Raw genomic sequence first — 15,000 nt, forward strand, 5'->3', positions numbered from 1 at the left:
CAAAATGAAACACCTACCGATGAAGCTTGCCACCATAGAATGGTTTGGTATGAAAAGTAATACTTGCAGAATATCCAGTTTTTGCACAATTAACATTGACTTTTCCTCCCAGTTCTACCCAAGGGACAGTCAAAATTGACCGAGCATATGCACAAGGCAGAGAAAATGTATATTCCTCTCCATGTTCCAAGAGACTTAAAATACCTGTGAGACAAAGAGAGATCTGTATCATACCCACAGAAGTTGAAACAAACCAGGTGTGGCAGAAGAGAAAAACTTTACACACTTCCCCATACTTATTTCAGGATGTTCAGGGCCAGGAAAAATTTGACGAAATTCCACCATAACTTTCAGTATTGGCATCAGGATGGTGCCAAGAACAGCCTTGGGGCTATTAGTAGCCTGGGAAAACCTATACTCCTTCCAATTCCTACAAAACTTGTGATATATTTCTATTGTATCAGATAACACTGCAGGGAATAGCTCAGAACTCTGAGTGACTGGCATCTTTTCTCTGCATTCCCAATAAGCAATACGGTACATCCAAAAGGTGAACTGCCGCCCCTTCTTTGGGCTGATCGAGGAACTCTCATTGAATAAGGAGTATTTCTGCAAGGACTACTACCATGAATTGTAAAAAGTGACATTTCCTCGAGTTCTCTCTTCAAGCAGAAAAACAATTTTGCTCATTTCCACTCATTTTTCTACTCAAGGTAAATTAGTTCAGTTTTCAGTAATTTCTATGACACTTCTCCCAACCCACTTCTCTGCATATCTGAAGCTCTCTAGCATCTGTGTATCTTACTTTGTTTTGCCATCACAGTAACTGTCCAACTCAGATATCTGCAAGCACACAACCCAATATCACAAATGCCTCCACTGCATCCAGTGTCAAGACTGGCTTGACATGGTCAGGAATAGCAGTTTTTGCTACTGCTAATCCTGTACAAAATATGTATCACCTCTCAGAGACAAGAGAATTGACATCTGTACCTGTAACAATCAGAGGAGGAGCTTGTTTGTTGGAATTCTGTGCTTTGATTTAGAAGTGTGGCAAAAGGAAAAGTGAGGAAAGGAAGTGAAGAAGCAGTAAGAGTGTAAGAATAAGATGCGGGGGAGACACACACACACCAGACAATCCCAAAACCCTCTGGTGATTAAAACCAAGGCCTTTTCTAGTTTTCAACTGGAAGACAACTGCCTATGCTTTTCATAGCTCTGCAATCCTGAAGGCAAGAAGCCTGCCTCTCAGGAGCTCATATAAGAGAGCATATGCTGCTAAGTTAGCTGAAACTCCCAAAAGGTTTCAGCCTATTCCTTCATTGCTGTTGGCAGCATGGTAGGTATTATGCAAAGCTCAGCCAATCAGAAACTCTCATTCAGTCAAGTTCATTATGCCCCCTCCCAGGGCCAACACTTTGTTTAAAAAAAAAAAAAAGAGTTTCATATATCAAGATTTCTGATTAGCTCAGAGGTAAAGACACATGGACTACAGGAGGCTTCCAATTTATTTTTAAATAACTCACCACATGCTACAGAATCCCTCCTATTATTAGAAGTAGCAGCTTTTCTAGAGAGAGTCTCTAACCTGTAATCCATGTCCAAGGTGGCCACAGGTCTCCATAATCAACTTGTGGAATTCTCTGCCACAAGATGTGGTGACAGCCAACAACCTGGATGGCATTAAGAGGGGTTTGGATAACTTCATGGAGGAGAGGTCTATCAACGGCTACTAGTCGTCAACGGCTACTAGGTGGCTATAGGCCACCTCCAGCCTCAAAAGGCACGATGCCTCTGAGTACCAGTTGCAGGGGAGTAACAGCAGGAGAGAGGGCACACCCTCAACTCCTGTCTGTGGCTTCCAGCAGCATCTGGTGGGCCACTGTGTGAAACAGGATGCTGGACTAGATGGGCCTTGGGCCTGATCCAGCAGGGCTGTTCTTATGCTCAGGTACTGAGCTGCTTTTTCACTCCTGGGATTAAAATAAATGATTTGGAAAAACCTCAACACATTGAAGTTGCTTTATATTGACCTTCATATTGGCCCACATCGTATTAACAATTAAGTCATTACAGAAATAGGAAGTCATTAACTACATTGTTTTCCACTTACCTTCCCCAACCATTGTCACTCCTATTGACATTCCTAGGAATTTACTTTTTGTCCAAACGTGAGCATTTACACACATCTTTCTTTCTACGCATTCCGCATAAAACCCTGAGACTGGAGGATGATGGGACACCTGCTCTGCTACAAATCTAACTGTGTAACAGTCCGACTCCACTTGACCCTGTGACTCTTCTGAGACGGTAACTTGCTCAGAGAGGGAATGTGATGAAGAGTTACTATTTGTGTCAGATGGAACTTGGCTCTTCGGCATCTTCCATGAGCAGTGAAACGTTTCCCCGATGATCGGATTGTATGGTTTTTTTGCAATCGCCCCTTTGCGACCTTCATGAAAGGAAGTGAGATAATATTCTACGAAGCGGATCATCCTTTCCTCAGGAGTACTGCCATTTGAAATTGCAATGAAGAGGTCTGGATGGGACATGAAATCTGCATACATTTCCAGCAACGAGCGTTTCTCTAAAATAAAAGTGGGAAGAACCACCTGAAAGAAAGAGAGAAAACTCTATTAATTCAAATACTATGTGTGGATAAGGGAAAACAGTGATGGAATAAATTTAAAAAAACCCCAACAACAACAAATCAAAGTGCACAGTCTTAACTAGCAACAATAGGAGAATGGCTTTTTAGAAGGCTACCATTGCTGCTCGACAGTTGTACATTTGCTTTTAATTTTTGATATCCTTTATATCAAAACTTGCACGCACCCAGAAGATAATAAATGCAGTGGCAGAACACATCTTGCAAGACAAAGGCAAAACAGAACAAAGAACAGTTCTCTTATGTATTTCTTTAGTTTTTATACTTCACCCATATTAGACTCACAGAAAGTGTACGGGAGCTTAACTGCTATAGAAAACCTGGAAAGCTAAGGCAGCTACCTAGGGCAGCTACCTAGGAGGGCTTCTGAACACATCAGGGCTGAATAAACTGAGAGTTTTAGGTGGTGTCTTACTGAGTGTACCTGTCAAAATCAATAATTTAATTCAAGGTTGAAAGCAGCATGGCTTCAATTTCAATGCCTCCACTTTATACAAAAGATGGACTATGCTTGAGACAAAGTGTATTTTTGCACTCTGGCACTTCTAGTGCTTGGCACTGTGCAGAATATAAAGTCTTTAGGGGCTAAAAAGCACATAATCTTTATTTATTTAACAGATTTTTATAGCGCCCAAAACCTACGTCTCTGGGCAGTTTACAACACGCACACAAAGTTAAAACATTAGTTATGACAAACAAACAACAAATTAAAACATTGGTTAAAATAAATGACAACAAAAAGTTAACACATTATAGAAGGAACATGCTAAATAAAAGGGGACAGCATTAACAGTGTGAAGCTAAACACACACACACACACACACACACTTCCGTGTCTATGCTTAGCTCTGGGAATTAAGTACTTAGACAAAAAGATGCTGCAGAAAGTATGAAAAACATTTTCTCAACTTACTGCTGCAATTTGTGATTAATTTAATCCTACCCACCTTTTCAAATTATTTATCACTAAGGAAAGAAAGAAAGAAAGAAAGAAAAAGAACAGCCAGATCAGCAGTGACTGAAAGTTCTAGTCATCCAGAGTATTTTTCTAGTCATCCAGGTTTTTAAACTGTCACTAAATTATCTTCATTACCCCTCATTTATTAAGCATCCTAATCTTGCTCATTCAGGCAACACCACTATGAACTTGCACTTTGCAGCTGGGAAACTGAAGCTGAGGGAAGTGACTGCTTTTCAAGGTAGAGGATTTATTAGGTTGATCTACACCCAAACAGAAGTGACGCCAGAGCTAGAAAAGTGTGTGGAGGGGGACGAAGGAGAGGTGTATGTGCTTTGTAAGAGCAGTATAATGAGACATAGGAAACATGGTGGTAGTAGTAATTACACAAGCACAGAAGTGACTGTGTATTATGAGTGGAGAAGTAAAACAGGATTCTTCCATGTTATTTGAACCTGATCCACACCGTCTGTGGCTTCTCAAAGATTGCCCTTTGCACTATTCATGCTAGAAGAGGCATTGTTATGCTCAGAATCGCTTGTTCAGCAAGTGTGTCCTTTTTTATTGAATCAGTGGGGAAATGGCCAAGTTATGATGAGTAAAAGTTGAAAAGCACACATGAAACCTCAAGAGCACAGTTGGCTCCCCCCAACCCATCCCCATCTTTATCATCGCTTTGTCAAAGCAAATATGTATTGAATTTCTACAAATTAAGAAAAAAAGATGGAGTGGTATCATAATGTCAAGTTGGCACATGCCTACTCCAGTCAGAATGTTCATGACGAGGAGAGGGGAGTAAACAGCCTCTCCCCTAAGACACGCACAATTCTATTCACATATTAACATATTCACCCCTATGGTAAAGATATCCATCTTTTCTCTGGTTCTCTTTTCTTAATTGTGTTGATTGTAGTTGTTGCCTGCTGAGGTAATGCACTCACTATAGGCATGTTATCAGATTATTCTTAAACATAGCTGTAACACTAATTCTCAGCTTTTGCTGTTGCCACCAGCCAGATAGCGCATTGGAGCATGGAGAGCCTAGGCAAATTGTTTTTTCATGGTTATGATTTTGTAGGCCAATAAAATAGACAGGACATCAGCTCTCATTATTATCATGATTATGATTCATGATTATCATGGGCCATCAAATTTCCTTGTTTTGTGGAGCTGCCACACCCATAACTATGGCTGTAAACCAAAAGGCTTTTTTTCTTTTAATATTTAATATTTGTGCACTTTTTAAAAAGCATGTAAAGTGCTTCACATACATACATATTTACAGTAAAACAGGATATGTGCTTCAGGAATGTATGCTTGTAAGCTTGCGTTTATATTAATGGGAAAGAGAGCGAAATTTGCTAGGAGTATGTTCATAAAGGCACATAAACAACAATTATGAACATACTCCTTTATGAACATACTTTATGAACATACTCCTAGCAAATTTCGCTCTCTTTCCCATTAATATAAACACAAGCTTACAATGAGCAAATTTTGGAAATAACTAGCTATAACTTGTCTCTAAGATTAAGTTGGAGTTTTTTCATCACTATTAACATGGTGGTTAGAATTCAAGTTAATTACATTTGCTCTGGCCTAATCCAGATCTGCTTTGTCAAGCTCCAGTTACAAACACCCCCCCCCCAATAAAAATATATATATTAATATTTTAATCACTTACTCTTGTTAAGTCCATGCCAAGTTTGAGCTGAGACAGGAGATGCAAGATAACACTACGCTGTTCTTCCACTGCTCCAAGGTCATCCTCTTTATTATCAAATGTATCCTCTAACTCCTCATCTGGGTTTATTTCCTCTGGATCCTAGTGTTAAGTTACAAAAATGGAGGACATCTCAAATCATTCACCGTCCTAAACAATCTTGGCTTTAGAGCTCTTACCCTTCCTGCCCCAAACATTAAAGTGTCAGACACCAAACCCCAGAAATTCATTTCTCAAGCAAGAACATTTCCTGGAACGATACATCACTTTACAGCAAGGCTTCAAACTTCAATTGAGCAGACTGCTTAATCAGCTACAGTTTGAACTGGAATTAAAAGCAGTATCCTAATTAATTGGCAGGGAATACCACTACGCAGGCTGCAAAGACACACTAACCTCACTGTGGAAGAAACTTAAAGAGATAACTGATACTTAATGTTTCAGAGTAGAACCATTCTGCCTTCCCTGAACCAGTGCAGGTAATTAAACCAATTAAGGCAAAATTAAGCCAAGTTCGAATCCCCATTCAACCATGAAACTCACTGGGTGACTTTGGGCCAGTCATGTGTCTCTCAGCCTAACCTACCTCACAGGGTTGTTGTGAGGATAAAAATAATCATGTGCACTGCTCTGAGCTCCTTGGAGTAAGAGTAGGATATAAATGCAAAGATGAATGAATGAATACATAAACTATTATTTTATAGTTTAAAAATAAACCATGCATTGCAAAGGAGCAGCTGGGAGATGCCCCACCAGTGCATGGGTAAAGCTGGGGGGAATGCCGGGATTACAGCAATGCTGGCAATCAAAGGAGAAGCAAGTATGGACCTGCTCTCCTCCGCTTTAAAGGAGCTGTGTAAACCCTTGTTTTTAAAGGGAAGTGCCCGTAATTCAGAAACCGAATCGTGTTTTGGCACATCTCTACTTCACATGTGTCTTGAGCACCACCTTGGCTTCTTTAATCCTAAGGAATGGGCATGTGTTTCCCACTATAGAAAGTTACTATTCAAATGTTAACGACTGGAGAAACTGCCTAACAGAAAACTATCTGACCTGACCTGAATTCACAATGCATGCATCAGAGTTAGTAATTCTGTTTGAACCTATTGGGCTTTTGCTTGCCTGAAAGAGTACACATGCCTACAGATGACTCTGACTGGGCTCATCTCTTAGTTACCGCCACTGGTAAGGACTTCATTTATTTTTAAAGATGCCTCTCACCACATCGCCCTCACCCCTCTTGCCACCCTCAATTGAGCCCGGCTTGAAACGTCGAACTGGTTCAAGCTGGTTTTGTTGAACCAACAAGCTGGCCTGGTCAGTTCCACTGAACCAACCTGCAGTTCAGTCCAAATTAGGACTGAACCACAAAGGACGGTCCGTGCAGACCCCTACCTCCAACCAGCACTTGAATGCAGAGATTCCACCATGTTGGGCCATGAGGAGGGAATATCCTCACAACTGAGACTAGATCCTAGGCTGGGTTTTCATTTGCACAATTTCCCCTTCAGCACATAGCTTAGTTCACATTCTTGAGTCAACTGGGCACATTTGGTCAGCAAGAACTTTTTGTGGACTACTTGCTCCCCTTCTGGGTCTAATTAATTAATTAATTATGTGACGTATTTGTATACCGCCCCAACCCAAGGTCTCAGGGCAGTTCACAACAAAAACAAAACATTAAAATCAATTAAATGCTAAAAGCAGTTTAAAACAAATCAATAAACAATCTAAAATTTAAAATGCTAAAAAGCTAAAAGGCCTGGGCAAAAAGATGAGTCTTCAGACACTTTTAAAAAGCCGCTAGAGATGGAGAGACTCTTATTCCCACGGGAAGCACGTTCCAAAGTCTCGGGGCGACAACAGGCCTGTCCCTCGGTGGCTACCAGGAGACATGAAGGTAGCCACAGACGAACCTCCCCTGATCTATGCAGTGGATGATGGGGATCATGCAGAAGAAGATGCTCTCTTAAGTACCGTGGGCCTAAGCTGTTTAGGGCTTTATAGGTTATAACCAGCACTTTGTATTTTGCCTGGAAGCTTATTGGCAGCCAGTGCAACTCCTGTAATATAGAAGTAATATGGTCTCTTCGAGATGACCCGGAGACCAACCTGGCTACCGCATTTTGTACTCATTGTAGTTTCCAGACGACGTAAAAAGGCAGCCCCACATAGAGCGCATTGAAGTAATCAAGTCTGGAGGTGACCAGCAAGTGTACTACTCTTCTGAGATCATGAACCTCAAGAAACAGACACAACTGGCGTATCAACCGAAGCTGATAGAAAGCGCTTCTGGCCACTGCCTCAACATGGGGAACCAGGGAAAGGTGTGGATCCAGAAGCACTACCAGACTGCGTACCTGTTATAGGTACTATTATAGAGGCTATTGTACTCTGTACAGTACTGTAATCTTTATACAGAGACTACTCTGCTGTAGCCCAGTAGCAAATACTCATGGGTGAGCAACTGAGTATCAAACTGCCTTCTTTCTAGCTGACTTTCCATCCTTGCCATTTTACGTTGGGATGGCAAGTCACCACAGATATGTACTCATGGCTTTCTCACTTTGTCTTCTGCTCTTAAGGACTAGTAGCCCTTTAAAGATTAAGGAAAATGTGCATACACACACACACACACAACACACACACACACAGCCACCATAGTGGTTTGCCGTGTTCCTGTGGTACAGGACTAAAATGGATAACCCATCCTAAGGTAATTTCTCTGCCTTTCTCTCTAAAGGTGAGATGGCAGAAAGAAAGCTATGGGAACAGCCATATCCACACTTTACTAAACAATTTAAAACACTGCTAAAGTGGTTAGTCATTCCAGCAGCAGGCACTGAGATACAGTGGATATGAAGATGGGGGGGGGGGGAGAGCAGAAGGCTAGGAAACATATCCCTGCCTATGACTCACAATGTGGATGGTGGACTAGATATCCTTTAAGTTTTGTAATTTCATCTCAACAAAACAGTTCTATTTATTTGCTTATTTACTTGCATTTTTATTTCTTCCTATCCTAGAAGTTTTTTAAAAAATAGTAAAAGCTCATAATGAATGTGGCTGTAAACTAGGTCCTAAATAAGTGTGTGATTAAAAGCACACATACAGCTTTACTGATGGTTGATCATTAAATGCTTGTCTAACTAAGAAATTAAGCTTGCTTAGCTTCCAGAAGACATTCTAGCTCAAATGCTGCCGACTTTACCCTCCAGGGACCTTAAGTGTGGCACACTTTGGACCCTCCTGCTGTCTGCTTGCAGCTTATATACTCTGATCCCAGGCTGTATTCTTACTCTGCTATGAACACTCAACAGTCAGGAATGCTTGGGTGTGGAGGATTCTGCCTCACTGAGGGAAGTGTTAGGCTTCAGGTCTATTTGAGCACAACTCAGCAGCTCTAAAACTTGTGGCTACAAGCTGTCAAATGCTGGGGGCAACAGGGAATAGTGGAGAAACAGCTAGAAAGGAATATACAGTAATTGGTAAGAAGTGAGCAAAGAAAAACCAGAAACAGTCATCCCTATCAGAAGAGCACCAAGGAGGAGTTGCGGGGGCAGGACGGAGCCCCTCCCCACTCTACACCTATTACCTTGCCATTTCAGGGTGCCAACAGCTGCCAGGTTTTCAGCAAGTTTTCCAGTCCCCATTCTGACTATTCCACCAAGAGGACTCCATTGTCATAGCTCAGAGTTTTCTGGCTCTGAACAAACTGATTCAAGAAGAAATATCTAAACAACCATTAAATTCCAGCTTTGGCTTCCAAATTTCTTCTAAGAAATAGAACACACACATGCATCTGCGTCCTATTTCTTAGAAGGAAGCAAGCAAGCAAACACTCTCTAAATTTCAATTTGCAAAGGGGAGATAAAAGGAAGGGTAGCTTCCCCTGTTAATAACACAAGTGATCCTGCAAAGCACTCATCTGACAAAAGTTGTCATGTCAAATACATTTATATCCATTTACCTACTTATAACTTTCATAATCTGGGCTCTCTAAGCTTTTTAGAACACTCCTATAAGCCAAGATATTTTCCCTTCTTCTATCAAAGAAATCTACCACTTTTTCTCTCACTGATACTTCAACCTGCTATTAAGTTTTTAAAAATGGTTTCTAAAAGTAAATTTGATGAAAAATGTTAGAAATATTTATTCTATTCTCTTATTCATCCTGCCACACATACTGGGAAAATGGAAGTTTTTCAGTGTTAAACTGTAAATAGATTTGTAATCATATTTAACTGTGCTAACAACAATATTCAACTGTTACCCAATTGTTTTTATAATGATTAATTCTGCAGGTTCCCCCCACCACTTAAAATTGTTCATGTTAGAACAGAGAGGAAACTATACTTATCTTGGTAATGTGTTTCTTTTGCACAAATTCAAGACAAACACAGAACCCATCATATCCTTAATAATGCTTGCCTGTTTTAAGTATGAGCAGCCCTCTTTCCCAAATAGAAAGGAGAAAACCCCAACCAATCACAACACTGAGGATTTTGCATGACCTTACCCTGGTTAACTGGCTTGAGTCTGAAACTGACTGTTCCTCTGTGACAGATGATGGCTTGTTTTGCTCTGCTGAGAAATTCTGATCTGCTCCATTTTTGAAGTGGTTTGGCAGGGAGATCTTCGGATCCAACCAACTGATCGTTGTCCCTGAAGCAAAAGAGAGTTTGCGCTGAAACTTACTCATATTCTAGGAGTTAAGTTGTGTGTGTTTTTAAAGGGTGACTGTCATTAAACAGTTTTGCAGCCCCTCCCCCACTTAAGACTAAAAGCAACTAAACTTGCTCGGCACAAACAAAAAGAAGGTGGGTGCAGAAGAACACCACCTTCCCTGATCATTAGAATGAGGCCTGTGATTGGATAGGGATGACATACACAACTTGCTCCAGAGGAGAAGGAGTTGGTGTTATGAAAGGTGTAATCAGACACCAGATAAAAAACCTAACAAGACTGGATTGTTACGCAATCCCTTTGGACAGCTTGCTGTACCAACACTAGTTAATACCACTGAGGGGAGCAAAGATAGTAAATTATAATGCTCCACCACCCAAGTCAAAGAACAGATGTTTTGCCACTTTCTTCTTCTGGGGGGAAAGGATTCTTTGTTTCGCACAGCTGAAGAGTGTGTGTGCTCTGCCAAATGAACAGTTGCTTGAAAATAAAAAGCTGCTACATTTGGAAAACTGTCACCCACCCATTAAATGATTCAGGTGTCTCCAATTACCACCACCCCCCGTTAGTCTATCAGAATGGATACAATTCCTCATCAATAATGAAAATGTTCCATTCTATTCTCAAAGGCTAGTGTGTGTAGACTCTAATAAAGGCCTATTAAAAGCAGCATACACACAAGCTTGAATAAAGGAACAGTAAGGCTCGGACATAAACTTTGCTGATAACTTGGCATCTTCTGTCTACAATACTGGATTCCAAGCTTAGCTGAAACCATGCATGACACTTGGGGAAATTCAGTAACAGCAGCTATCCGGGCCGACTGAACATGTTCTCAATGCAGGCAAACTGCTGCAAAGTAGGACAATCAGAGTCTAAAGTACTGAAGGGATTTAAATATTTTTCCTATTCTGCATTTAAATCACCTACATTTCACTGTAGGTAATTGCTAAGTAACAATTGTTAACCTGTTTTAGAAAGAGTGAAGCACTGGTTGAAATTCTCTTACTCATATGAAAGCACATTAATAACTTAGTACACAAAGAAAAGATAATTTCAAGCACACACAGTAAATAGAAATGAAGTGAAATGGCATCTGTAAAAGAATAGTTTGCATGAAAATGAACAACTACTGGGAAATAGGAACATGAGAACTTCCTGGTTCTGACATTTCTTTCTGGGAGGTCCAGCAGTTGGAAAAGAATCCCTCACTTATGAGGCAAAAAGTAAAAGCCAATAATAAAAGTTTTTGAACTAGCCTCACAAAGGAGCAGAGCTTAGCATTACCATCTTCTACTGCAAAAGGACTTCTTCAAAAGAGCATGTCATAGGTCAATCCTAGCAAGTGAACAGAAGCAGCACCTTGCGACATAATCCAGTTCGTTTTTGTCACAAGCCCCACTCATACAGCAAGACACAGTTGCGTCATGCTGTAGCCTGCGCGAAGCTATAGCCAAGCTGCTATATTACACCTCCAAATGAGTGTCCCACTAGTAACTCTTAGTTTTGAGTCACCCATCTACATACAACTTTTCAGAGATTCTGAAGCACCCTTGCTCTTTAGCTGATTTTTCAACTGCTGGCCCCTCGAATCTAGGATTAGATATGGGAATTCCACAGCTTATCATAAAGCCCTTGTCTATACTCCACATTTTTAAGTGATGTGGGTGACTTGCCAAAATGGCATTAATACACTGAAATCTAACTGTCTTGGCACTTGCCTTACTTGCATCTTAAAGTATAGTTAACTGAGAAACTGAGTGTTTCTCATTTCTAGTTTGCCTTTTGTTCCAAGATCCCTGTTACTTCACATGGAAATTCAACTTCAACACATATTCAGGTATACTGAACAGTGGGTACTTTGCCTCTATAGACTGTTTGTACCAGTTTATGTGGCATGACCATGCTATTTTGGTTCAAATGGAGGCTTGCTTTCTTCATGACACCAAATGCCCATCTCTGCAACAGTTTCAATCAGAGTCAACGCTAGATTCCAAAATTGAGGAAAGTGGTCTCATAACAAGCTACCTATCTGCATGCAACTTCTTTCAGTGATTCGGAAGTCATCCAATATGAGTCATGAACACACTCCTTACTAAAAGCAATTTTAATATTCAGCTGATCGTTTTAACTGGCTACAATTTCCTCAATTTTTTTCATTTAAACATTCTGATTTCGCTATTAGGATCCTAATACTATGCCCTCCCATCAATTTGTGATGTTTTTATATGTATGCTAAATTCTTATGTTTATTGGGTTGTGTTGTGAATACTGGGAAAATGTCATCAAAAGAGAGAAAGAAAGTCAAATTATAGACTTATCAGAAAGAGGTGGGGAAATTGAAGTTGCAATCCTATGTGCACATACTAGGGAAAATGTCCCATTGAAATCAATGTAGCAATGAAGTAAACACGCAACAGATTGTGCTATTAGGTTCTTCCTTGTCTTCACAAAAGAGTTATTTAGCAAGCAATTTTAAGCTAGAAATTTGAGAAGAGCAACATTTTAAGACAACAAGTTTTTTTGTAGTGGGCAGCCAGCCAGCACTGAAAGAGCTAACTGGGGGAAACCAGTTGAGTCTGATTGATAAACTGGAAACCCTAGGTCACGACCCAATCAGTTAACTAGGTGGGCAGGATAAGAGGGCTCCAGAGGGGCTAAGAAGAAGGGATACCAAGGTGAGGAAGGAGCAATGGAGTCTTGCCAAGTGCTCTCAGGGTGAGTTCTGCAAGTCCCTGGGCCAGGGATTGCAGGGAGTTGGTCTCACCTAGGTCCTGGTGAGGTCCAATTGGAGGGAGCCAAGGCTTATGGGAGACATGGGAGAAAGTGTTTTTAGTAAGACTTGCATTAGAAGTTCTTTTCTTTTATGTGTGTTGCTTCGTATTCCCAAGTATCTACTTTTGCAGTTACCCATCTTCAGTCTAGTAATGAACAAGTTAAGCAACTCCTGAGAGCATCTGGGTGTTTGGAATACTCTTATAACCACTAAGCTAATATTAGGAGATGGGAAATTTTAGTGTTCCTATTCCCATCAGAAGAACTCTGTTAACCAAGGAGTGCTTGTTGGCAATGAGTCAATCTATCAGATATTATGATTCTTTTTTTGAAATAAAGTTTTAAACCCAGTCAGCTCCCCACGTAACAGGGAGGGGTGACTGGGTAATAATTCTTGTCACGTGAGCTGGCTGGGTCGTATCCTGTAATGGATTTACCAAGCCTTTGTATCAGAGCAAGCCCACGTGAGGGGAAGAAAAATGCTGAATCATCCCCTCTGAGCTTTCTGGCAAAGGCTTCTCCCAAAACTTTCCTTTATCTTCATAGTACTTTGCACGCTGCTACCACATCCAATTATCAACAGTGTTTCAACCCACCATGGTCTTGGGTGAAATTCCAGGGAAACTCTCTTTCTCTTACTATTGGAAAAGTACAAAAGCCTTCCACGTGCAAGCGTACACATGGTGAGAAAATTGGTAGGTTTGCTGAACGAAATGAGGCATGTTGCACCAGAGAAAAGCCCTTTCCAGCCCCCCTTTCCTGAGTTACACATCTACTTAAAGAGGCTAGTTAAAATGGCCAAAAAAATGTTTTTAAATGTTTTTAATGTTTTAGAGCATTGTTTTAAAATTTTTCAAGTTGTTGTGTTTTAAATTTCTTGGTGTTTTTTTTTAACTAATGTTTTAATGTTTTTATCTGTTGTAAACCACCCAGAGACATAAGTTTTGAGCGGCATAAAAATAAGTAAGTAAGTAAGTAAGTAAATAAATAAATAAATGCTTTATTCAAATTCTACAGACTGCTCCATCTGAGAACCTCCATCTGATGTTCTCTCAGTTCTTCGTTACAGGTAAAAGAAACACTCTGTAGGCTACAAGAATACTTCAAAAAGCACCCCAGATGATATTGGGGCGGCCCACTTTAAAAATCGTGGTTACCCAGTTGCAAAGAATATGGATGTGAGAAAACACAAAAGTATCTTTAAAAGCTTACAGAGTCTTTTACAGTGTCCTAGTTAGATGGGCATAGGCTCGTCTTAGTTATGTTACAGGTAAACAACAGAACTGGTTCAGGGATATGCAGAGCACACAAAATAAAGATACGTTTCTAATGCAAAATCTGACTAACAACCTCCAGAAGCCAAAAGTCCTGATTTCCTTCTCCCTTGGACTCACTCCAAACTCTGGGAGAGAACTCAAGTTTCCTGCCCTCCATGCCTTTCTAGGAGTTTCAGAGGTCATTCCATGAGAGAGATCTCAAAGCTAGCTTTTGACCATGAGGAAGCAAAACTCCATTGCTCCTCCAAAAGCCTTCCTGCCCGGGCTTCTTCCAGACAAAGACCCCTCCTTTCCAGAATTCCATAGGGACATAGGAAGCTGCCATATACTGAGTCAGACCATTGGTCTATCTAGCTCAGTATTGTCTTCACAGACAGGCAGCGGCTTCTCCAAGGTTGCAGGTAGGAATCTCTCTCAGGCCTATCTTGGAGAAGCCAGGGAAGGAACTTGGAACTTTCTGCTGTTGCCAGAGCAGCTCCATCCCCTAAGGGGAATATCTTACAGTGCTCACACATCAAGTCTCCCATTCATATGCAACCAGTAAGGGGACAAGTCATGCTTGCTACCACAAGACCAGCAACACCTTTCCAGGGCCCGCCCACCTGGTATACTGACTGGCTGCCCTAGATTTCCCAGTGTGTCTGTCAAGACAAGAGTTCACTCCTTAACTCCTTAGGGGAGAGGAGGGGTGGATCAGAGGCTGATAGTTACAGTTCCTTACACAAGTATCAATATTACACGCTGTCCACGCCCTGGAAAAACAAGAGCCATGCCAATAATACAGGCTAAACAGCACTGGTAATTGCCTAGACCAAGCACAATCAAGAAATTACATGCCAAGTAATTTCTATAAGAAAACTTGCCTCAACTGAAGAACAATACACCTGAGACAGTTGCTTAGATTCATTATGTT

The 15,000-nt window shown here is 40.8% G+C and overlaps 1 protein-coding gene across 2 annotated transcripts in view; it reads right to left on the minus strand.

Moving 5' to 3' along the window:
• OSBPL11 (oxysterol binding protein like 11) overlaps window positions 1-15,000 on the minus strand; it is a 91,972-nt gene that overhangs the window by 19,051 nt on the left and 57,921 nt on the right. For both annotated transcript variants that reach the window (XM_053247192.1, XM_053247182.1), the window contains exons 7-10: window positions 9,869-10,014; window positions 5,311-5,451; window positions 2,114-2,612; window positions 18-204 (exon numbers count right to left, since the gene is read on the minus strand). In XM_053247192.1, the coding sequence (XP_053103167.1) occupies window positions 18-204; window positions 2,114-2,612; window positions 5,311-5,451; window positions 9,869-10,014 (973 nt within the window). The remainder of the gene's footprint in view (window positions 1-17; window positions 205-2,113; window positions 2,613-5,310; window positions 5,452-9,868; window positions 10,015-15,000) is intronic.

Source organism: Hemicordylus capensis, chromosome 1, assembly GCF_027244095.1.
Source record: "Hemicordylus capensis ecotype Gifberg chromosome 1, rHemCap1.1.pri, whole genome shotgun sequence".
Classification (NCBI taxonomy): domain Eukaryota; kingdom Metazoa; phylum Chordata; class Lepidosauria; order Squamata; family Cordylidae; genus Hemicordylus; species Hemicordylus capensis.